Source organism: Macrobrachium rosenbergii, chromosome 2, assembly GCF_040412425.1.
Source record: "Macrobrachium rosenbergii isolate ZJJX-2024 chromosome 2, ASM4041242v1, whole genome shotgun sequence".
In the NCBI taxonomy this organism is placed as follows: domain Eukaryota; kingdom Metazoa; phylum Arthropoda; class Malacostraca; order Decapoda; family Palaemonidae; genus Macrobrachium; species Macrobrachium rosenbergii.
The window spans coordinates 80,409,934-80,436,624 of record NC_089742.1 but is presented as its reverse complement, the minus strand read 5'-3'; the positions used below and the strand labels follow the sequence as shown (position 1 = coordinate 80,436,624).

The following is a 26,691-nucleotide window of genomic DNA, read 5'->3' as shown; positions in this document are numbered from 1 at the left end:
TTAGCATGGTTAAGTACTCATTATTACTTATAACAAACTACCCTAGATGTTTGATAATATATCGTGATGCCTGCGTTCACTCACCTGACATTACAGAGTGACCATTATAGCTGTATTCTGCATTCACGATTTTTATTGTGATATGATTGACTGTTGAAGATTTGTCTTCCTATTTTAACAGTCCTATAAGTCTCTATCTTTACTTTGATTAAACTTCCTTCGTGCTTCTTTCCATCATATGGTACATTTTGTATTCAGAGTTTGTCTCAGATAACGAAGCCTTTCATCATAATGTACCCTGACTATTTGATTCCCACATTTCAATTTTTTATTTTCGAATCATGATTAAGGTTTATCTTTTTTGTAAACAAAATCGTAATTCTCAGGAGTTTGTAAAACTATTTTCACTTATTTACTTTTTTTTTTTTTTTAGCCCTTAAACATGTATTAAAAAAATGATTCAAGAAAAATTAGAAGCTTTTTCATAAAAGCTCATGGAAATACATAGCCAACCGACTAAAGTGTAAGTGTGTAGGTATAATTTGATTTACTTCTACTAGACTTTGTATACAAATAAATCATACACACGCCACATATGTGTTAAAGGTATTTGTTCATACACTCGTATATACTTGCTTTTAGTGCATACCTTTTATCGTCCCCGGTATATCCATTCCCCGGCGAATAAATCAATCATGTCTGACAGAAAATCAACAGTGTAAATGATGGTGGCAATACAGAGCAATAATAGAAACCCTTTTATTTATTTCATTCGCCAAAGGAATTGATTAGTGTCATTATCCATCAGCAAATTGACGCTTGCGGATGATTAATCGCTTTGCCCTTTTGGCCATCGACAAACAACCACGGCGGACACAGAGGCGGGATTCTTTCTCATCATTCTCAATTAGATTCACGTCCGAGTGAATTACGTGAACCGAACAGATATCGCTTTCAGGAAACTCATTCTTTTCTGGCATTACATTCGTTGGTAGCCACAATATTTTACAAGAAACCAATTCCTTTTGGGGAAGAACCTCGATTGGAATCAATTAAAGGCCCAGAACCATCAAAACATTTATCATTATTGTGTGTCTTCTACCCAAAGGACGGGAAAAATGATAAATCTATCCCTTTACGGGATCGGATTTCCCCTTAAGAGTTCAGGCCGGCCGCCCCCTCCCCAGTCAACATAACGCAGACATCTCGTGTCTGGTGGTGTTTTGAGTGCTAGGAACGAGTCACGGTTATTGTGCTGGTTTAAAGGCTCTCTAATTTTGATGTCAGAAACTTGAAGAAATAAAGAAATTCAACCATGATGTGTTACGCTTTTAATATCGTGATATATTTGATTGGAATTTCAATTAATTTTCTTAGCTCAAATAAAAATGCATTTTCTTGTGCTTTTTTGATACGGGTATAAAACTGAAGAAATAGGAATTTATTCCTGTATATAAGATGCAAAATTTCTAACACGAAGTACCGAACTACATCATGTGTCCAGAGAGAATTGGATTTATATATATACAGGCACTATAAAAATGTATTAATAATTAGTTAAGGTCAAATATAGCCGGTGGGCGCAGAGTACGGGAAAGGAGCGCTTAATTTGTTAAGTGTTTATATATTTACCTTACTGACATTGTTGTTTACCCCACAGGTGCCCCCAGGGAAACCTCATCACACAGTTTGTATACAACGACACTGCGGGAACTGCCGAAGCTGTTTTGAACAACATGTTCAAGTTTCCGAGCACAAACCGTGTTCATTTCCAGTGCGATGTGCTCATCTGCAAAGGTAATTGGACCCCCGACCTGATTCGGACACGTTCATTTTATTCAGTTTCATGGGTTGATGGATTTCATAATTGTTTTATGTCTCCCGCTCGCGCACTACTCTTTCATCTTCCATAGTTCACAGGTTGTGGATTCACTAGTTACGGAAAAGGGTATAGTGGTACTGTACGTCGTTTATCGTTTATATATATATATATATATATATATATATATATATATATATATATATATATATATATATATATATACACACACACATATATATATATATATGTATAACTGAATAGAAAATGTGGAATATGAATATATAAATGGAAAAATTTAAAAAAATTTTCTATATATCTATATATACAGTATATCTCTATAATATCCATCTCTCTTGATATATATATATATATATATATATATATATATATATATATATATATATATATGACAACACTAATATTTAGTAAACGAAAATGTGTATATATAAATGATAAAAACCATTCTCACTCGATAATTTGTTTTCCTCCTCACGGTGACTGTTTGTTTATATATATATCTCTCATAGTATATATATATATTTTTCATATATATATATCAGATGTAATGGAAAAATTTTTTAAATTTTCTCGTTCCACAGTTTTTCAGCTTAGAATGTAGAAAGTGACTGTTTTTTCTTCCTCAGTGCTCCTTTTTCCAGATATATATAGAGAGAGTTTTCAGCTTAGAATGAGAGAGAGAGAGAGAGAGAGAGAGAGAGAGAGAGAGAGAGAGAGAGAGAGAATTTGAAAAATTATCACGATGGCCATAAATTACGAAGAGATTTAGGTTAACAACGAAACTTCCCTACCAACTATTGCCGAGTGGCAAGAGAGAATTATCTGGGAGGGTATACAATTCAACAATGCCTCTTCCAGTCCAGCCGAACCCTGACTCTTAAATCTCTCGCGAGCTGTAGCCTTTTCTCATTCTTTTTTTTTTTTTTTTTTTTTTGCTGGTGGTTTTTTCTTGGATTTGACCAAAATGTTTGTTTTCTAATTCTTCTGTAATTGTAACTGGGATACTGTTTCATCCGAGTATGTATGTATGTATGTATTATGTATGTATGTATGTATGTATTATACAGATAGATTTTTATTGTTATGGCATAAAGATTTAGCTACTTTCTTGAGGCATTCACTCTTCTCGTATTTTTCCGTTTTTTGTACCGCTTTTTACTAAACAGAAAGTTGAAAGTTTAAAAAACTATAGGAATGCCTCCTTGATACTCTCTCAGCATAACATGCTTAGGTACTGAGAGATACTTTTCGCTAATTGGCACCAAAGAAACAAAGATATTAGGTTTTTAATATTTTGGCAATGTGATAGGCCTATTGCTACAGTCATATTTCCGAATAATTTCAAGAGCTGAAGAAAATCAACAAAAGTAGCCAGTTATTGGGTATTTTGCAAGTAGCCAGTTATTGGGTATTTTGCATTTTTGTTCTAAAATTTATGTTTTTATTGTATGAAGCTCAGTAGTTACCTACCAAACATATTGAAGTCTCTCTCTCTCTCTCTCTCTCTCTCTCTCTCTCTCTCTCTCTCTCTCTCTCTCTCTCTCTCTCTGCTGCGCTACATCTATGTCAGCTATGCACTGCACATGACTACATTTATACTGTATCCTAGAAATCCGCAACCGTCTTTTCCGTGTGGCCTCTCTCTCTCTCTCTCCCTCAAACACGCCGGATTAAATTTAGCCTTCCCTTCATTTGACTACTTGACAGTACAGCATAATGTGGGCGCACGCATTAGGAATATTCAACCTTAGTTCTCATACTTCCTTTGCCGCATACCATCCATCTCTCTGGGTGATTCCTGTCAGAGCCTTGCTTTCCAGTGCAGGGGAAAAGGAAGCTTTTGCATCATCATATTTTGATGGTTTTGTTTATTTAATTCCACCAATCGAAGCATTTAATCTTCCCATTTTCTCAAAAATGACACGGAGTCAGGCTGCGCAAGTTTGAAAGTAATACGGTTGTTTAGTAAGCTAACAATCTGCTTCAAGTCACTGATATTTAAAGAAATTTTGCTTGTGTCGTGTCAGAGTAATAAATGGGATTCCTGTGACGGCGAAATGCTACCTACGTCAGATTAATGTTTCTCTGCTATGTGTTGCAAAATCATTTTAATAATATAAACCGTAAAATGTGTTAACGAAGTAAGATAAATGACTAATAACAACGTATAGAATGGAATAATTATAAGCTATAAAATGCATCAATTCGAAAATATAATTTAGTATAGGCTCCGAACATTAAAAGAATGATCGTTACGTCCTGCATTCATCAAACTTTCGATATCATATTTTAACAATTTATACTCTGTTCACTTCATAGGAAAACAAATAAAAACAAATAGTAGAGGCTTCCAAATTTGGGTGAACGGCGTCACAAGCGAGATAGCGCGTGAGCTCTTTTTATTTTGCGCGCGCGCGCGTGTGTGTGTGTGTGTGTGTGGACAGAGGGTGGGGTTTTAAAAGGCTATTATTAACACATTTCAGTCTAAAGTGATGTTTTTAAATGTTATTTGATTTAAGATTTCTCCAACTAAATGTCATTCACAGTTATCTTATATTGTTATGATATTTCATAATATCCAACTGGAAGAGCCACAAAGATTTATTTATTTTTTTTGTCTTTCAGAGTCACTTCAAAGTGGGGAAAAATGTAATGAACGAAGCTTTGTATATTTTCACGTCTTTAAAATTCTCTCTCTCTCTCTCTCTCTCTCACACACACACGCTGTCTTTAAATCACAAGGTGGTAAAAAGCTACACGGTTTTTCATGGCCTTTTAAGCAAATGTTTTCGAGCTAGAACCCAAGGCGGCTCTTTGTACTCGGTCCATGATCCTTGTCGTCGGTCCACTTTGCCTCCGTTGCGCTTTTCAGGATCCCTTTTGCCATTGTCCTTCGGCCGGGTCTCTTCTCTCTCGCACGACTTCTGCCTTGAGCAACGTGCTATTGACTCTGCTTGCGCCAGCGTCCTCTTAAATGCGCTTCTCAAAGGAAGCTGTGGACTTCATAACGTGTGTCTCGCATGACGTGAAGTTTCTCGTTTTTTCCCCACCATTTTTTAATCTCGTGGCTGCTTTGATGGCGTTACTTTTTCACAGCTGTTTTCAGATGATATTCATCGGCGCGTTTAATATCATGTTAAGTGTCACTCCTCATCCCCTTCCTCGTTTGTTTTAATGTTAGACAACATTTAATGATTATGATACCCCACTGCGAAAGAAATGATGATTATCAACAACTGACGTAAAAAACTAATTTCTTGCAACGAGATTTCTTCCCGAATATTGCATTTTATAGTAAAGTAAACTCTGCGCGACAGCGCTCTTAAGAGCTGTACATGTAGACTGTTATTAGTCTCTCATGAAATGGAGACTAATAACAATCTTTATACCTTTTATCAAGTATATACACAAAATGAAATAATTTAATCTTTCATTAAATCTGAATGTTTTTGTCTTAGAGGCCACCAAAAGCTTGAAGTTGACCAAATTACATAAGAGACACTTGTTATTGCATGTTAGGAGTATACTTATGTATCTCAGTTTATGTTGCAATTTAAGTTTATTTCTTCTTCCATTTTTCCATTTTAAATTTTTTGTATATCTCCGTTCGCGGATTTTTTTCCCTTTAACAATGCTTGGCTTATCTTTTGTCATAATTCTAATGTCTTTCTTTTTTTCCGGCTCCGCAGGCCCCTGCGATACTGAGAGATGCGAAGGAAGGCCCGAAAGACTGACAGTAGCCCAAGGACGCTCTCTCCCTGACGCAGAGGCTAATAGCTTGGATAAATCCGGGAGAGTGCAGGCCACCACTACAGTCTTTGTAGTGGAACCGACGTCAGCTGGTAAGTGGGCTTAAGGGAACAAGTTACTTAGGAAGCGGTCGGGAGGAGGCTGGAGGCCATTGAAGCTTTATGGAGGAGAAGGAATGGGCGGACGAGGTTACATGGCAAGATATTTGCCTATGAGAAATAGCCGTTGAAGTTTGTTTACGAAGGGAGCGAGGAGAGTAAACGGGAAAAAGAAAATGTGAAATGGTTGGGAAAAATATATCACAGCTGTGGAGGTGAGGCATTGCATGTAAAAGAAGCTCTGTGTTCGGACGGTTTTAAGGTTAAATGGGTTGGATGATTAAAGAAGGGAAAGGCCATTCCAGTGCCTCGAGAAATTCCTGCAAAAGTCAGGAGGAATATTTTGTTTTAGTTTACCATTGTTCTTAAAGGAAGAAAATCTTCGTTAAATTCGATTATATGAAGCTATTTATCAGAGAAATATCTGGGAAAGACTAAACGATTGAGGTGCGTTTCATGAAATTCTAATGCTTGCGTGTTCCAAGCAAGCACTGAATAAAATCCTATAACTCGACTGTGCGGGTAGTAGCTAGAATTGAAAAGGATGTGGGGCTAGCAACCTCATACCAAAATGTGTGGACAAAACAGGAAGGAGAGCACTCGCAGGAGGCGGCTGATCCCTCTCTAAGGGAAAGGGTGAATAGATAAAGTACAAATGATGAGTAAACACACTCGAACACAAATGAATGATGATCACTGGGTGACAACATCCAGACAACAGATTGATAATGGAAGGAAATCTGAATCAAGGGAGTAGTGAAATATTTCACGAAGAACGACCCGAGAGAAAAGGAAGGAGAGAAGTGCAGGCAGAATCGAGAATGGAGACTCGGGGATGGGCTCCAGCCCCTTCCCCCCGTCCCCCAATTCTTATCACATCCGGGTCCTGTGAATGATCCTCTGTGGTTGACGTCAAAGAGGAGTTTAAAATACAAATGGCGGCGGCAGATAGGAAGAGGATATGACAAGACTGAAAATATAGGTATCTGCAGGTCTAGAACAAAAAAGTCAAATGTCTAAAGTCTTCGGTATCGAAAGGAAATTTCCTTTGGGTGAAAATATAAGAAAAAATATAACCATGATATTTTTTGGTGGCCACAAAGGGATGCTTGGATTCATTTATTGTTTTCAACAGTGTCCATTATGACATTGTGAACACAAATATTTGTATATATAACAAATATATGCTGCATGAAAACCATAATATAATAATAATAATAATAAACATGGCGTTGGAATGAAAAATTGACAAATAAGGGTGCACGCTAATTCACAAAACAATCCAATCCATTCCACAAGAAAATTCGCGAGGGTGGGTGTGGGTGGATGGTCGGAGTGGTGTTGGGGGAAGGAGGCAGATGGAGACAGGGGATGCGAAGAGCGAAAGATACCAGAGTTGAGTTGCCTTCAGAACCTCAATTGCTGCCTGTGAAAGGGAAAAGAAGAAGAGGAGTCAATTGAGATGCAAAACCATTTAAGCAGAAAATGCTGCATCGTTGCAGTGTTTGCCTACCCACAGGCACTCTACCAACAGCTTCCAACACTTTGCGAGGTCTTACTACCAACAAAAGGTTTTTAGCTTAAAACCTACACCCAGTCCCTCTCACTCCCCTCCCGCTCGACACATTTTAAATGCATGCATATATATACGTATATATAATATGTTTTCGACTATACGCCTCTTCTTAGAGAGGGTGACTTCAGAGGCTGTTAGCCTTGCTATTGTGAGCAAATCTTTTAGGAAAAATATTGTTAGCCCTGTGCCGTACACAGTTCACTGGTTATACATGAAGAGGTAAACAAAGGATTTATTTTGTTAGTGGGTGTAAGTCTTTTCTCCCCCTATGGGATCGATCTGTGGTTAAGCTCATTCACAAGATAGATAGATAGATTTGAATTATTTTAATCTATATATATATTAATCTAATGCATCATAGAGAGAGAGAGAGAGCTAGATAGATAGATCTTTAGTAATTTTCTCTGTCTTTAGTTTCTGTCGGTTTCTCCGACCTCATTGTGTTTTTCCATAAAACACTAAGAAAACAGAATTCTCACAGAGAGAGAGAGAGAGAGAGAGAGAGAGAGAGAGAGAGAGATGTGCTGAACAACACAAACATATAACATTTTAGAATAAACACCAAGGTATTATTGCATCTGGAGGGAAAAAAGGCGAGCTGAAAAGAGACAGTGGAAATACAAAAACGTCGAGAGAACCTCTCTTCCTGCCTGACCAACACCATCACATCCCTGTTTACTTTTCATACAGGTAAGTATAAGTTTTGAGACTGAAGGCAAACAAGTGCACACCTTCATCTCGCTGGAAGCCTCTGCAAACACACTTGAAGCAACTGAAACAGACACGTAGACACAGATGAAATAACACTTGTACACAATACTAAATGAACTGCTGCAACCTTAATTCATTTCGCTCTGTCAACACTGAAACGGGAGAAAGCCAGCAACAGGGAAACATAAGCAAAATGGATAAACAAACATCAGAACGTAAGGCGCAAAACAAATAAGCCCTTTGGAAGGTGGGGGGTCTTCAAAGGGAACATTACACATGTACACTCACGCGTGCACACATTCTGGTACCGGTGAAGTTGAAAACAAAACTTTTCGAATACCTGCACTTTCATCAACATATGACGCAGTTCATATCAGTTATGTACACATATACTAAAACAATATTATTGTATCCGTTTACACGTTTGTTTCCTCAGTATCATGGGTTGTATGCACCTTAGAATCATTCGGGAATCGAGTGAATTTATCATTTAGGTGGAAACTATTGTAGAACTCCATCAATTCAGATAACAGGCGATGTTGGTAGTCATGGACAGTTGCTGCGCAATGAAAAAAATACAGTGATACGTGGTGATGGAAATTATGACCGGTATGTAAGCCATATTTATAAATATGCATTCCTGCATAAATATATATGCATACTGCGTATGGAATTGGAAAAGAAAAGCCTTTATATGGAAAAACGTACAAATGTTTAAAGGAAAAACATCGGTTTAATCTGTTTGAACAAGTTGACGATTTATCTCTTAAAACTTAACTGGTATGTTTCGGTATTCGTTATGAACACTTGATATTTGTAACTTTATCAGAAATTGTCGTGCAAAGTGCACCAGTGCTTGGCTTTTAAAGCGTAATTTCTATTATTTGATTAAAATTTACTATTAAGCTCGATGAACGCTTTTGCCTAAATTACTATGGTATCTCTACTGCTGGCAAACAAAAAAAAAAAAAAAATTAAGAATATAATCTGTCACAGCCAAAGGAGATTATAAAACCTGCCATCTCATCCAATTATGTTCCTTTTTAGTGTCATGTGTATACGCCTTTCTTCAATTTATTATTAAATCGTCGTTAATTGGCTTGTTGTGGAAATGACTTCCTTGCACAATAATAATAATGTCCTCCTTTACCCGCGGTATCGTAGACGCTGGAGAGTTTATTTCCATTTTATCCACAAAGCAATTAGGGAGAAGGGAAAAGCGAACGGAAATAAAAGAGACGGAATAAAAAGAACTGGAACAGGAGGAGAAGACTGATAGATGGTAATAAGGGAACAGACTACAAAGAAAGATTAAAGAATCATGACGTCAAAACAGCGAACGAGATAAAGGCCACGAGAGAATGAGCGGGCGGGACAAAGATTAGAGGTGACAGAAGAAGGGGATATAATAAATGAGCAAATATCAGATAAAAGGGTGCTTAAGAGGAGCTAATGATTGTAGGGAGAGGGAACCAAAGAATATGGCATGATGGATGATTTGGCATTTCGCTGGGGGAAGGGAAACGAGTTTCCAGGAAAATCCGTTTCCGGTGTAACATCACCTGCACGTGTGGTATTCTGCTTGTGTCCGATGGAGTATAGGGGGTGGGGAGATGAAGGGTAGGTCGGCGCGGGGAGTGGGGGAGACCAAAATATGTAATTAAAGTTGAAGCCCTGTTTAAGACTTAGGTACAAACTTTGGAAAGGTGAACTGTTGTCCAAAGATGAAGTCTTTAGCCACAAATTTGACTCAGACTTACATGTGCTAGGACCCATCATTAATTTGTTTATGCCCCCTAACCTTGCGTGCTTTGTCCCAGGGTGTTTTTCTTTGAATGTATGAATAACTTGCTTCAGGCTAACAAAAGTATAAGGGGAAAAATTTATAACATCTACCCGAGATGTGTCCAAATATAGGGAACAGAAAGGTGTACAGCCAGGTAGAATAGAGGAAAAATATTGTCAACGAACTTTAATTGCTAGGGTGATAAGACGCAGCAGTTGAACTGGTGGAAGGGACAATTAGGGAGATGAAAGACTCTCCTCCTATGGCATGGGCCCTTAATAATTAGAAATAAGGAGAACTGAAGAAAGGGAGAACATTACAAGAGAGTAAATGAAGTTTGTAAGAATTTTAGTGACAAGGTTGTGATACCGAGCTGTCAGAAAGGCAATATAAATCCACAAAATAAAATAAGCGAAAAGAAAGGTGGTTGGTGATGGATTTGCACTTACGAAATAAGACTGATTTAGGAAGAGAGGAATTATGGAGGAATATTAAAAATACTGGAATGTAGTACTAACGTTTAGGGATGATTCGACTATACTTATGGAGAAGTCACGAAAAATAAGTATAAAAGTTGGCTCTTACTGAAAAATTTGAAGTAAAAGGAAATAAAGATATGCAGATATGGGAAAATACACAAAAGTCGTGGAGAAGAAACAATAACCATGATGATGAATGAAGGTAACTCGTGCCTGGCTCTCCTTAATCGGCAGTCTCACCTTCTCGTTCATTATGCCGATCATTACAACATAACAAAGTGCCAGTGACCAAAAAAATAAGACTGGTTTGGTATCCCTCTCATAAACTACGCGTAGTTGACAGAAGAATCCGTTAGCTGTTGATTAAGTTCAAACAGGATGCAAGAGACTTTTTTTCCTGAATTCGAACTGTAAAAACTGAGTTTAACGGAAGAATTTTAGTGTGAATAAGGAACTATTTGAAAGGATGCTTTGAAATGGCAGATTTACAACCAATTAGAGAGAGAGAGAGAGAGAGAGAGAGAGAGAGAGAGAGATGAAGATAAACCACCACCATCACAGAGTAAGAAATCAAATTACTTCTGGATAAAGTTTTAAAACTAAAAAATAAAGCCCGCGTCTTTACTACAGATTAACTAACGCAAATTAAAAAATAGCACTAAATTGATGTTTTTCTATTATTAACAGTAATAAAAACAAGCTAGACTGTCGCAGTTTTGAGAAGATAAGAGGATTATTTTCTTCCCTCTTGTTTGCGCTCAAGAAACGACGTTTCCCTTAATTGTGTAACTTCAACTGTAATTTACAATGGGTAACCTCGTCATAGAATAAACAGGTTGAGGGCTAACCCCTTTCATTATGCAGCTGTTAGTTGCTAGCTTATCTTGGGGTCCAGGAGTTCGCAGTGTTTTTGGCCATAAAGTCTCATAGATTTTTTTGTATTTCTTTCTTACTGTCTCCCTTATATCCACTTCCAGGACCGCGAGTCATCGTTTTTCTCAAATATCTTTCAAACTAATTATTTGATCGAAATGGTACTTTGACACTGTACAAGACACCTCCCGCTAATTTTTGGTAATATAGTGCATTGTCAAACGGTTTTATTTAAGGCGTTTACTCTTGACTTACATGATGTTGCCAAGCATCGCCAAACTATGCGTTCGAATGTCCTTTATCCCCATCCCGTCCCACCTTCTCTCTTCCCCTCCTCATCCCTCCCTCAACCCACTTTCCTGGCCTCCCCATCTCCGCCTCCCCACCTTTCCTGTCTATGGGGGATAGTGGACGTTCGATTGCATAGATCAGTCCTGCTGACTCATGTAACTTTGCCTTTAAAAGTCGAGAGTAAACGCCTTAACTAACACCATTTGACAATGCACTTTATTACCAAAAATTAACGGGTGGTGTCTTGCACACATTGTCAAAGTACCACTTCGATTAAATAATTAGTTTGAAAGATATTTGAGAAAAACGATGACTTGCGGTCCCTGAAATGGATAGTAGTTAGCCATCATGCTTTTTTCAGTTGTTGCAGAAAGTATGATTTGTGCTCTGAGATTGCACAGCTTTTGCAGCTTATTTTCTTTATGTAGTATCACGGCCAGCACCACAATGATCGATTGTTATCTAATACTGCAAGAAGAAGTGGGCCATTGATTATCCTTGCATGAATATTGTGCATTTCTTTATAAGCAAAATTTTCTGGCATGGACGTGCCCAAATGAATGGATCATGGTAAAATAAAAAGCGCTAATATCTTGCCGCACACTAACTTGGACATTCAGCAAAAGCTCACCTTCCTTGCACAAGTATTGACGAAAACCATTCACCATCTCGGTCTAACCAAGAACAGTTATTGACTGGACTGCTTTCAGAACTTATAATTGTTCATTGATAAGATAAGTCGCGAAGTTTGAGATATATTGGTTATGTGGTGAATATGTTAAGTTTAAGGTATTTGGCGCCGAGATGTGCTTCAACGATTGTATAAACAACTAATATTTAATTCAAATGAGCTACGTGTCTCAAGCAAGCAATTCCTCAGCGAGTCCATTATATTCTGTTCCACATATTTTTAGGGTTTTTATCCCTCATAATTTTACACCATTCTACTTTTGTGCTTTCTTTTTATCCCTCATAATTTTACACCGTTCTACTTTTGAACTTACAGGTAATTAATTGCAAGAAAACAAATAGTGTTCAGGGAAGCCGGCTCAATTGCTCTCATTTTGGGTAGATTTCCCACCCCCCATATTTTTTTCCCTATTTATTTAGGAAAATTAAAGGGTCTAATCCTCATAGGAAACACGCCATGAATTTTCCAAGATTCTAATGTCCCAAACTCCATGATGAAATGATCACGGAAACCTTTCATTTTCTTCCGTTAAAACAGGAGTCTCGCGCAAAAAGATCTGATATATTAGTGTCTGTGAACCTCGCTGTTATTCACGAGTATCAATGTCAAGACTTTTAATTCAGTAGTCTCCTTAAACTACAAGAATAAATTAATAATACCTTCCTGCCTTGACTCCAGAGCAATTCATTAGAAATTCATAATAACTTGATTGTGTGTGAAAAGCTTAGCAATATTTCCGGGTTGAAAGAAAAACGACGCATCTAATTTTGACATGAATAGCTAAAAACAATATGTATTTTTTATAAGTAATTATTTTCAATCCTGCTGTATTGTCAGATCTTGTTTTTTCTCATTATGGCTGTACATGGAAAACAATCCAATCATTCCATTTTTTTCCGGTACGACGGTCTCGTTCTGCTATCATATTAGTGTATTCATCTATATTTATATCCAGCTTATAAGCTTGTGCATCTGTTTAATAGGATTAAAGTTTGGAGTTTTAATGGAATTATCTTTCACTGATTTTCAGCTCATGACGATCTTTAAATATTTTGAATATGTTTAATACAGATTGCTATTTAAATGTGTATTGATTAACTTCATTTATTTTCAGGTCTAGCTAACTGCGAATGGTATCCTCCATGGCTCTGGATATTATGTATCGTCTTGGCTGTTTTGTTCATCATCATGATGATTATCAATATCTTTTTGTGTTCTGCCATGACTTGCTCGTGCACCAAGACAGAAGTCATCGAGAAGGAACCATCTATCATCGAGGAATACGATCCCTACAGGTCATGGCACGGTTCACAGTACGGGTCAAGGTAAGTCGCCGAATAATAATTGTGGTACTGAAAATGATTGGCATCTGTAGTAAAGACTTACTCAGAGGGCTATTCACCAGTGAGAAATACGACCAATATAGTTCATGACACCTAGGAAATACCTATTCATAAGTATGCCACCGTTCACAGTACGGGTCCAAGGAGACCACTTCATAATTGTGGTATAGGAGAGAGGTTTGCCTTCTGTACAGTACGCAGGCGCTCAAGGAATCCTCTGTCAGTGAGAAGTATGAACCGCATGGATCGAAGAATAATCGCTAAATAATTATGGTACATTAAATGATTTACTTCTGTACCCATGTACTCATATTGTCCTCTAAAGAGCAATACACAATGAAGAAGGGCAATCAGTCATTTTTTGACAGCAGAAGTCAGGCAGCGCAACAATTCTCCTATTTCGTTTGATGAACTGCATGACATATGACATCTAGTAGGAAACTTAGGTTATGTTCAAAGGACTAAATATATACGTGTCCGTTTAATTATTACTTTATTTTCATTGATGGCTGATATATTCCCCTGCATTTTCTTCTTAAAGAAAAACTTGGTATGAACTGTTTTTGTGTGTCATACAAAGCGAAGTCCTAAACAATGAGTTTTTCCTTACATTTTTATGAGATCACTAAGACAAATCATATTTCTGAGAGAGAGAGAGAGAGAGAGAGAACCTCGAAGTAAATGTGTCCTAATTTTCTTCAGGTATTCCCTCAACGGCAAAGGCTACACTTCAGGAGCATCGACGATGAACTCTGCCCGGTCCGTCTCCTCCCATAGCGACCACTACGCCATCGTGCACTCCCGCCCAAACTCCCGCTACTCCGGACACCACTCCCTCAAGCACGACAAACACCATCACCACCATTCCAGAGGACCTCCCTCCACCACTGGAAGCCACTACTCGGCTAAATACTGAAAATGAAGAAAATGTAGCACCAACATTTAACATTTTATCCCTTCATTAGATCATCCTAATTGATTTTCTTAAAATTTGGGAACCCCAGATAGAATGTTTGCGCAACAAAGGGACCTCCTCTCTTCGTTGAATGCAAATTCTTCTCTTTACATCGGATACCCCGGTCAGTTAAAAGGATTTCTTTCCTCCCAAGTTTTAGAGGTGGATTTGGGAGGAGAGCTTAATCCTGTTGGGAAGAGAGGCAATATTTACTTGGATAAGAAACAAAATACGTAAAATTTTTCTCCTAAACTCTGGTGCACTAAGAAAAGCATTGAAGAAAAATATGTAAATGTTATTTTTTTTATTATCTTTACAAAATTGAAGGGTTTCTATTGAAAATTATTTTTACGGAACTACATTGAAAACTAAATATTTCTATTAGAACTGCATCCAGGTGCCAGAACAGAATAGTCTGAGGAAGGTGTCAGACTGAGAGCCAAACTCAGCAATATGTTTTCTGGTTGTTTTCATGCCATCTTTATTGTATTTGACTGAAACGGGGTTTCGGTTATATGATTTGCCATTGACATCTCTCTGTGTTGATTTCTGCCTTTTTTTTCGATGACTTGGTGTTTCCACCACGGACCACAAACTCCAATACTAAACTGACAGGCAAAAGATTATTATTATTATTTGATATCATTATTTGATATTATACATCAACATTAAGTGGTATATTAAAATAAATATGATAATGCGTTTTCTTCTTCAACTGCTAATCCTTAGGATGTTGCTTCAGTACACGCAAGCACGCACACACACACACACACACACATTTTCTTTAATAGCAGAAACCATGGACATACATGAAAAAATTTTTAACTTAATTATAACGAGTTTCTTTGGACGTAATAATGAGAAGTCCAGTACATTTTAGGTAAACCACTTCTGGCCAACTACCAGTTTACGAGTTGTTCCTTACCCCAGCTCTTCCAAGCCTCAACTCATTTAGCACCATGAATCGGGAGAAAAGTGGTGTATTCATCTCTCACTTGCCATTTCCCCACATCCGCGAGCGCTTTCTGTCATATGAGGTGCCTGACAGGCTTTGCTTACAGGACTATCCTTTACTGACTTTTTGTTGAGCTAATATCGCGCGGCCTTCTCACTCCAGTCATTCTAAATATCAGTAAATGGAACAAACGCCTTCCCTAATTCCTCGAAATGATTTACTAAGTATAATCTTTCTACAGTTTTGAGGGTGAAAAAAATAACGATGTTCAGTATCACTTAAGTGAGTCCAAAATTATACCTTCTTATTTACTAAAAATAAAATAAAGTCCTATTCTTGTGAATTCACCCGCTTTGCCAATCGATGACAAAAAGATATCGAAAGAGAGAAATGACAAGGCCAAGAGTTTGTGGTCAGTGGTGGCAAGAGGTAGCGTTCTGGCACCTATCTCTAGTCTAGTCTAGAGTTCACTAGCCAGAAGAGCTCGACTAGACTCCAAGCTTTCTGTGCTCTTTAAATTTGGAATCTTGATCATGCGACGTATAGTACGTTGGGATGTGGGTGCTAGGGAATGAGGTCATTAATGTCATACAGCCTATTATGATACTAATAACAGTTATGCATAATGACAGTCATAGGGATGCTAGTAAGGTAACATTGTTAATTATAATGATATTATTGCCTCTCCATGTATGTATTAACATTGTTATTGCAGTCCTAAAATAGAGGCTTTATTGTTTACTAATGTATAAGGTTTTTGGAGCCGCTAGATGGATGGACCTATTGCCCCAACCAACAAGACTGAGGGATTCATTATCGTGTTTTGGAAACCTACTGGTCAACAGTGGCTCCTATTTTTTTGCATGACACTCATAGGAAACACTTAGGGTGTCAGGGCACGACGATGAAGTCTTAAGGCTCGTTGGTAAGGGTTATAGTTACTTGTTGAATTGGTGCAGTTTTTCTATGAAACTATTGTGTGGATGAAACATGATAATTTGATGCAGTGTATAGAAAATGTCCACTAGTGCTTGACGTGGAAGGAGTGCATGTGTTCAAATAGCAGAAAACGAAATCTCGTTGTAAAGGTGAATCTTCTTGCACCGTGTTTCCTTGGAAAAACTAACAGCCTGACAGGGAAATTTATTATGCCTCGCGCGCTCTGATTCCCTAAGTTATGGTGCCTATTTATTAGCGTAAGGGACAAGTAGCTTGCGTTTCTCTAACTAATTTCAAAGCTTTTACGAAAATTTTTATATTTCCCGTAGTTGTTTTAAACTTTACTGCAATCATTTCTGATTAACGAAGTTTCATGACTTGTTAATTTGTCTAGACCGGATTCAAAAGACAACGTTCGTCTCAAGCTCTGAATTTTGAGAAGAAACAGAGTTCTAGTTTTGTTTGACTTTTGTTCCATCTTTGAAACTGGCAAAAGAAGAGGCAAAGAAAAAGTAGTTTGATTTTGTGAGAATATAAAGAGTTATCTGGATTAGGAAGCTTTAGCTTTTGATGAGGGTTCCTTTTCACAACCTCTCCTTAAGAAATGGTACAATTCTTTTGATTTAAAGCTGAAAACACGTTTACAAGTTTTTGAAACTAAAGGGAAAATTAGTAAACAAAATATGGATATATGCTGCTTCCAGAAAAAAAAGTGATATAACGACAGCAAAAGTGCTGATTTTATCTATTATGCTTATGAAAATACATTATTATTCAAATGTTATTTGGTTATAGCATTAAGTTGCAAAGCATTTGTATGACAACGATAAAACAGTAAAAGACGAACGATATGAAAAGAAAATTTTGCAATAATAGAGGGGCAAAGAAAGTGCAGCCAAATCCTGAAATTGTTTTCCTATTTCACTCTGATATTGGCCAATGTAAAGAAAAAAATATGATTTCAGGGAAAGAAAATAAAAGCTATTTTTTTGGCTGAAATGTGACATATCTTTTTAACTTAAGTGTTCTTGAAACCAAGAGAGATAAGACTGACGGGTTCGAATTCAAAACTATGTATCACAACTTTAATGTAAATATTTTTGACCCAAAAACATTGAATAGCTACTGTAATTTTTATTCGATAACGAAAAATAATGTTCTATTTTTCATCTATTGCCCATGATATCGCTACCCAGTGTTCGTCTATGGCGAGACATGGTGGTATTGATGACCAAGGGCATTTGTTAAGTTTTCTAAAAAAAAAAAAAAAAAAAAAAGAAGAAAGGAAAAACCGATTGTATTCCTATTATGCATACTTTTCGTGGGAAATTTCATTGCATACGGATAGAACCATTGCTCCTGCTGTCTTTATGTTCTCAGTATAGTGTGTGCTATTGCTGTCTCCAAAACAACATTTAAGTGAAAGTTAGACTTGTTAATAACGTAGTAATAAGGCTAATATCATTAACTCACCGCCATACTCATCATATTTTCACAAGCCATCGATTTTATTATGTTGTTTGCTAACTTTTTAATTGATAATGAGAATTTTTATTTTCACCTTACACTAAAAAATGAGAGTTGATCATCTCCCTCGTTTTTTCCCCAGAACAATTCCATTTTGTGTCTACCTGAGCAAAACATATTTTAGTCAGTCATTGTGTGTCGGAATCATGGACCTTGAACGTAAATAATAATATATTGTAAATGTATTGTATTTTATAGCGTATCAAGTAACAAAAATATTAAAATAGTGATATTACAATGCAAATGCCCCCCTCTGAGTTTAAACTGTTACTGATAACTAACTCCAGCAATATGATTATGTTACGAAATATAAGGTATACGTACACCCCATTCCCTGTATTTGCAAAGAACACTTTCATTCTAGACTTCAATTCCCAGCCGATGGAATCGGTATTCTGAAAGTAATGAGTAATGCCCATCACAGTGAATAAGTACAGTCATCCCAAATCCCATCAAATGGAGTTGGCATCTCCACTTCAGTTCCCATCACACGTAATTTGTATCAGCGGATAAATTCTCCTGAAATGATTTCGATTTCGGTTTTCCCATTCAAATTTCTATGACAGGGAATTTGTACGAGTATTTCCATTGTATAGGAACATCAAGGCGGCTCGTGATTCCAGTGTCGTGAATATAATTCTGTATGATGATTTATGTCTTCCTCTCCGGTGATTGCTATTTGAACCTCTGGTTTTACATCCAGTGATTTATTCGGTGTAGCCATTTAAAACATTTTACATTCGAGGTAAGGAATTACCTATATAATTTATGTGTTCACGGTATATTTTATTTTGAGAAATTATGTACGTGCATTACAGTCTAAATATGTGCTAATAGTTATCCGGGGAGGTAAGAGTTTACCTGCATAATTTATCCTTATCATAGTGTGATAACTTTTTCCCTGGGAAGTCATTTGCCTACATTATATACCAAAGCTTATGATAAATTTTATTCTTGGAAACTATGATTTACCATGATTCCGGTACAGGAATGACCATTACGTCAAATTTCGAGGTTTTATTTCTAACTATCTAATTTTGTATGGAATTGTATTATGCCATTCTCCTTATTTTTTCTTATTGAATTGTTGCTGATTGTTGAATGTGCTTAACTGTTAAAATTTATAACTAATACATTGTTATTCATAATTATTAACGGATACAGAGAATGAATAATGTATAACTATAAATACAGTATATGTCCTCAGCCAAATGACTTGAAATTTTGACAATGCTTTTGAGCTCTTTCTTGCTGCCGCCTAACAGTTCAGTTTAGTCTTTTCTTTATTCAAGAATGCAAAAAACGCTACAAATAACAAATGCTGTGTATAAAGTTTGTACAAAGACTTATACGTTTTTAATAAATAAAAAAAGGTCAATACCTGCGTTTATTTAGTCCTTTCGTTGCTGAGAATAAACTCTAATTTCAGATTATCCCGTTCATTTAGAAAACTCTAAAGTGAAAATGATTGCGAGCAAAAGACTGAAAAACGATCGTATGCCTGGCAACTTGTATCTGATGCATAAATAAATCATCTGCTAATGAAAATATGCAGTTTAAATAATCTGTATTAATTACCAGTTGAAAGTTAAGAGTTAGAAGAAGTGAATAAGGTGAAATCTTCCTGTCTACCAGAACATATATAGCGATGGAAATTCACCTTACCCTAATGAGTGGTATAGGAATATAATCGCAAACCCTTTCAATTTATGAGGCTGAGAGCCTATTCAGACTTTGTTTCACTGTACAGAGGAGAAGCCTCCTATTCTCTGCGAAGAATGAGAATAATAAATTGTGGCAATCTTCATATAGATGGATAATATGGCAATATCTAATGTTGCCCTACTTGAAAGGTCATGTCTTTTACCTCGACAAGGTTTACTTGTAAATCTCTTAAAAAAAAAAAAAAACTATAGCCACGCCCAGCAGCACAATCAGCTGGAACCTGAGTTGAGATGATTTTTTCCAGAAAAAGTGCAAACAGGCGATGATCCTACACATTTCTTTTTCATGAGGCTAGTCCTCCCGTGTGACACCAGACCAAAATCACGGATAAACGAGGAGAAAAGATGTTACAGATTTCTGCTTGTACAGTACGAGTGTCAACACACACGCACGCAAATCATTTACGGGAAACTATAGCCATGTATTCAGACCATACAGCGCCTTTGTACTTGATAAGTTTAGAAAGCACAGGAATATGTCTAACCCTTTAAATCACATTTAAGTGATATGGACCTCCAAGTTTGGATGTAAAAGAAAAAATAGCTCGCTGTTTGAGGAATACGAAGAGAATAATGTTGCATTTCACAGAACTTAGACATAAAAATCTCTATCAAGTTCCCAACACTTCATGATTTATTACGGAAATGAAAATGGAAATTTGTCTGCTTATCCTGATGCACTTGTACAAGATGAAAGCGTGTTTCTAACAACTATGATGCAAGCCAACAAATGCTACATGATGCGCAAACTATGAAGGAAAACGGCGTTCAGCAACTAATCTATTACTATGACTACATGAACGGTACATTCACTCCTTGCAATCTCTAGAAAACCAAACAACAAAGACCTAGATAGGACCAATAAACTCCTCGCCTAAATAAAGAGACCAGTACGGCACTTAGTAGTAGGAGACAACAAAGCGGTCTATAAAGCACAATATTTTTAACTTTTTTACTGCGGGTCCCTAAACTAAGCAATATTGGTCATTCTACACAATGTGCAAAGGCGTCTTCGGTGCAAAAAAAAAAAAAAGTCCACATCTCAACACTGCAATGGAAATGATGACCAAAGGCCGGATACACAGAGAACTAAAGCATCGTCATAGAACCACAGAATCTTAGATTTAATTGGTTCCTTCTTAAAGCAGCAATCTCAACTAAAAACAAGTAAAAAATGCGCCGAAGTTTCTTCGGAACAATCGAATTTTCTGTACAGCGTATAATACTGTATGAAACTCTTAGCCGCGACTCATGAAACTTTCAGCCACGGCCCGTGCTGGCTAACTTTAACCTTAAATAAAATAAAAAACTACTGAGGCTAGAGGGTTGCAATTTGGTTTGTTTGATGATTGGGGGGTGGATGATCAACATAACAATTTACAGCCCTCTAGCCTCAGTAGTTTTTAAGACCTGAGGGCGGACGGACAGACAAATAGCCATCTCAATAGTTTTCTTTACAGAGAACTAAAATAAAAAGAAAGGAAATTATGGTACCACTTCATTCTACTTAGATACGATGAGCAATGAGGAAGAAAGCGAGAAAATAATTGGTAACACAGAAGACAACAATTATAGCCTTCAACAAATGATTTTGGGGAGAGAGAAAGAGAACTTTCAATTAAAAAAAAGGATCACCAAACCACCCCAGCAGCCAATTAGAACCAGCCAATTAGAGACTATGTTTTAGATTTGAAAGTTAGAAACTATATTTTCGTTAGCTAGTTGTGTTTGGAACAAACGTGTTGTAAACTTTTGTCCCATTACTCACCGACGTTATCTGGAGAACAGATAAAGCAGTAGTATCTAATCAAAATTAATTACATGAATTCAGCTGATTTACCGGCGTTTGAGAGTCAGTTAACGTTAAATAATATTCACTACATTCAATAAGGGTTTAATGAATGATAAGTAACTGACACTAAAACAGCTTTTATATATATATATATATATATATATATATATATATATATATATATATATATATATATATATATATATATATATATATATATATATATATATATATATATATATATATATATATATATATATATATATAATATATATGCGTGTGTGTGTGTGTGTGTGTGTGTTGTTGAGGTGGGGGCCGGGGGGCTGGGAAGAATTTCTTTAGTTGCTGCTAGGTCCATGAATTTAATGCTTTCAACACATCACTCGATAAAGTTCATGAAGGTCGTTGCATTTGTAAAACTACTTTAGTTTCGGTTATTTGAGCAAATGTTGAGAGATATTAAAAAGAATGAAAAGTATTTATCACTGCCTTGTTTTTATTCTTCAGTCACTTAACTAGTTATGACTAGAACTCTCTGCATTATTAATCGAAATATATCCATATGTTGCTCTCCATTTCATTTTTAAAAACCCAATGAAGAGTAATAGTCTTCTCTAATTCAAGAGCACTTAGCAGCAGGACATAAACACACCCCCACTAAACCAAAACGCACACCCACTGAACCTAAACACATCCACCATGAAAACTAAACACCCCTCCCCCCAAAACAAAGCACATCCTCTATTACACCTAAACACCTTCCTACTAAACCTAAATACACCCTCCACTAAACCTAAAAAGCCAGCACCCACAAAACTTAACACACCCCTCACTAAACCTAAATGCACTCCCCACTAAACCTAAACTAACCCCCACTAAACATAAACACACACCCCCCTAAACCTAAACACATCCCTAACTAAACCTAAATGCAACCCCCATAAACCTAAACATACCATCCGCTAAACCTAAACACCCCTCCCACAAAACCTAAACATACCCCCCAAAATCTAAACACATACCAGCCACTAAACCTAAATGCACCCCCACTAAACCTAAACACACCCCTTACTAACCTTTATGCACCCTCACTAAATCTAAACACACACCATCCACTAAACCTAAACAGCCCTCCCACCAAACCTAAACACATCCCCACTAAACCTAAACACACACCACCCACTAAACCTAAATGCACACCCAGCTAAACCTAAGCACACCCCCACTAAACCTAAACACACCCCTAGTAAACCAAAACACACCCACCACTAAACCTAAACACCCCTCCCACCAAACCTAAACACATCCTCCACCAAGCATAAAGAACCCTCCCACTAAACCCTAAATGCACCCTCCACTAAACCTAAGTTAAGCATATCTTAGTTTAACCAGACCACTGAGCTGATTAACAGCTCTCCTAGGGCTGGCCCAAAGGATTAGATTTATTTTTACGTGGCTAAGAACCAACTGGCTACCTAGCAACGGGACCTACAGCTTATTGTGGAATCCGAACCAAATTATGACGATAAATGAACTTCTATCACCAGAAATAAATTCCCCTAATTCTTCATTGGCCACTCGGAGAGTTGAACGCTGGGACAACAGCGTGTCAGCCGAAAGCTCTACCATCCCTCCAATGAAGAACTTCCACTAAACCTAAACACACCCCCACTAAACCTAAACACACAACACCCATAAAACCTAAACACACCTTTTACTAAACCTAAGTGCACCCCCACCGTATCCAAACTCACCCCCACTAAACCTAAACACACACTCCCTAATAATCCTAAACACACCCCTCACTAAACCTAAATGCATCTCCCATTAAACACAAACACATGTCCCCTGCTAAAGCTAAACACACCCCCAACCAAACCTAAACAACCCCCACTAAACCTGAATGCACCCTCCACTAAACCTAAACACACCCCACTAAACCTAAAAACACAACACCCATAAAACCTGAACACACCTTTTACTAAACCTAAGTGCACCCAACTGTACCTAAACTCAGTTCCTCGTTGGACGGGTCGATATCATTCTCGGCTAGCACTTTCCTGAACCTGCGTTCGATTCTCTGGCCGGCCAATGAAGAATTAGAGGAATTTATTTCTAGTGATAGAAATTCATTTCTTGGTATAATGTGGTTCGGATTCCACAATAAGCTGTAAGCCCCATTGCTAGGTAACCAATTGGTTCTTAGCCACGTAAAATAAGTCTAATCCTTCGGGCCAGCCCTAGGAGAGCTGTTAATCAGCTTAGTGGTCTGGTTAAACTAAGGTATACTTAACTTTGTACCTAAACTCAACCCCACTAAACCTAGACACAAACACTCCCTACTAATCCTAAGCACACCCCCTCACTAAAACTAAATGCATCTCCCATTAAACCTAAACACATGTCCCCTGCTAAAGCTACACACACCCTCAGCCAAACCTAAACACATCCCCGCTAAACCTAAACACACCTTCACTAAACCTAAACACATTCACACTAAACCTATAGACATCCCCACTAAACCTAAACATATCCCACCCACTAAGCCTAAACACAAACAATGATACAGGAAAGAAAGGCATTTTCATTAAAATATTTCTGTGGTCTCGAGTACATGTAATGAGGTATGATAAACCGGTAGAGTTTATTTACCACATAAGTTAAAAGAGGGAAGGGGGAACAAGGGCTTTTATTATTAAAATAATTTAACCACACCATAGGGCTGACCCGAAGGATTTGAATGAAATGCCAGGTCTGGGCCAGAGGCCAAGCACTGGTGGGACCAAATAGGTCATTCGGTATGGTGATGAATGAGTGAAAATAAAATTAAAACTATGCGAAGGCATACGCTCTCATACTGGAACACACTCACACAGTAAATACATTTATATTTAATGTTTCCATATATACTCACCAAAAAGGTATATTAAAATTCAGAATAAGTTAAGTAACATTTTAAAATTTTGTTGTTTTAAAATTCAATAGACGCCCTAAGGGTTTTCGTATTTTTATTATTTACCTATTTTTATATTTTATATTAATTAAAACACAGTTCCTTATGAACATTAAAATCGCAATTACTGAAAATGTAGAAGATTCTGACAAAATTTCCTTCATTGATCTACTTCCAAAATTTGATAATCGCTGCAGGTTATATGTTTGACATTCACACGGTATGTGCTTGACAGTTATCATCACTTTGCACTCTGGGGATTCGGGAGGAGGGCCATGTGGACTGTTTATTAAGTGTTCATGTGTCAAACGAGTATCATTCGAAGACGTGTCAAATTACTTGTGTGTGTCTCTCTCTCTAATATGATGAACTCCATTTTCCAACAGATTTTATGTTTCAATTTATTATTTTCGGGTTCTGCATTCCATATATTTTGCCATTTATTTACAATGATTGTTCTTATATATCTTACATAATCACTAATAGGTATGTTTACATCTGCTCTTGTCATGTGGACTGCTTCTTTAGCTGCTTTATCAGTCTCTTCATTTCCTTTAATCCCTACATGGGCAGGGATCCAACATAACTCAGTATTTTTTCCATTATTACACAACTTATGGAGTAAAAACTTAATTTGTTTTTCAATATTATATTTTGGATTGTAACTTTGAATGCCTTCTATAGCGCTTCTGGAGTCGCTATAAATCACAAAATTATTAAATGCGACTTCTTTAATTATTTTCATGGCTGATGCTATTACACATAACTCAGCTGTAAATACTGAGGCACTATCTGGTAAACAGAACTGATACGTTTTGCCTTAGGGTACTGCAGCATATCCCACTCCGTATTGTGACTTAGATCCGTCGGTGGACCCTTTCTGATTATATGTTCTGCTGTATGTTGTCTATGGTGTTCTGGGGTATATGAATAACTTTTTGATAAATAATTTAAGTGTGTACAAATTCTCATTTTATTCATTGTCCAAGGAGGATGTCATTTCACTGTTTTAAAGGTAATTGTATATTTATATTCAGCGACTCAATCTTCTAGCTCTAATTGGGAAAGGAGGTGGATGCTTGTTTATAAATACATATCTTAATCTAAATAATTTTTTGGTTGGAGAATCATTTGTCTGAATTCTCAGAGCACTCTTCATTGTTGCTAGCTCTCTATGGAGAGAGATAGGTAGTTCACCACATTCAACTTGTAAAGAAGACTTTGGTGATGATCTAAAGGCTCCTGAACATATTCTGAGGCCTTCATTATGAACTGGGTCTAACGTTATCAGCGTTGCGTCTGATGCCGAGCCATATATTCAGCTTCCATACTCAATGATAGACAGCACTCTTGCTTTATACAGTACAGTAAGGGTTATGCCTATCGGCTCCCCAAGTAGTGTTTGATAGTTTTTAATCAGATTTAATGCTCTTTAACATTTTAAATTTCATGTATGTTATGTGGACTTTCCAGTTCAAGTGAGTATCAAATACTAATCCTAAAAATTTTGCTGTTTGGCTAATTGATATATTATGGTTTCTGATTTTTAAATATATTTCTTCATCCTTTTTCCACTTTTTATTTTTATGAAACATGATTGCATGAGTTTTATCTATGAAAAATTTAAAGCCTACAGATGAGGCCCATTCATCTATTTTTATTATGATTTTATTATTGATTCGTTCTGCATGTTTTATTCGAGATGCTGAATAACAAATGGCAAAATCATCCATATACAAGTTACTTTCAATTATTGCAATAGGTAGATTTTTACTGATATCATTTATTGCCAAAGTAAACAGTGTGCCACTAAGGACGCTTCCTTGTGGAACACCATTTTCACGTGGAAAAGTACTTGACAATACATCATCAATTCTCACTTGAAAAGTGTGGTTTGTCAGAAAGTTTTGGATAAACCTGGGTAAATACCCGTGGATGCTGTTTTTATGTAACGTTTTTAATATTGCATATCTTCATGTAGTATCATACGCCTTTTCAGTGAAAAAAAGACGGGTATAGTAATTCGTTTTCATTCAAATCCTCTTCGTATGTGGTCTTCCAAGTTAGATAGAGAATCCAATGTAGATCTGTTACATTGTGACCCGAATTAAGTGGGAGTCAAAATTATATTTTTTCGAATGTGCCATGTTAGTCGAGCATTTACAATTTTCTCTAGTAATTTGCATAAGCAACTTGTTAAAGAAATTGGTCTGTAATTTTTTACATTACTGGGATCCTTTCCAGCTTTAGGGATAGGAATAATTATAGCTTTACGCCATCCATCAGGAAATAAATTTTGAAGCCGCAAGTGATTATAAAACTGTGACTCTGCAAAAGGTGCTAAGTGGCAGATCATTTCAAACAAATATTGTCACCTCCAGGGGCAGATTTATTGCTGTTCAAGAGAG

General features: G+C 36.9%; 1 protein-coding gene across 1 annotated transcript in view; it reads left to right on the top strand.

The window, feature by feature from the left end:
• The window catches only part of LOC136848808 (uncharacterized), a 533,962-nt gene extending 516,813 nt beyond the window's left edge, over positions 1-17,149 (top strand). The window contains exons 7-10 of the mRNA XM_067121467.1: positions 1,661-1,797; positions 5,530-5,682; positions 13,210-13,420; positions 14,141-17,149. Coding sequence (XP_066977568.1) covers positions 1,661-1,797; positions 5,530-5,682; positions 13,210-13,420; positions 14,141-14,354 — 715 coding nt within the window. The 3' untranslated portion in view covers positions 14,355-17,149. The remainder of the gene's footprint in view (positions 1-1,660; positions 1,798-5,529; positions 5,683-13,209; positions 13,421-14,140) is intronic.
• The last annotated feature ends 9,542 nt before the right edge of the window (positions 17,150-26,691 follow it).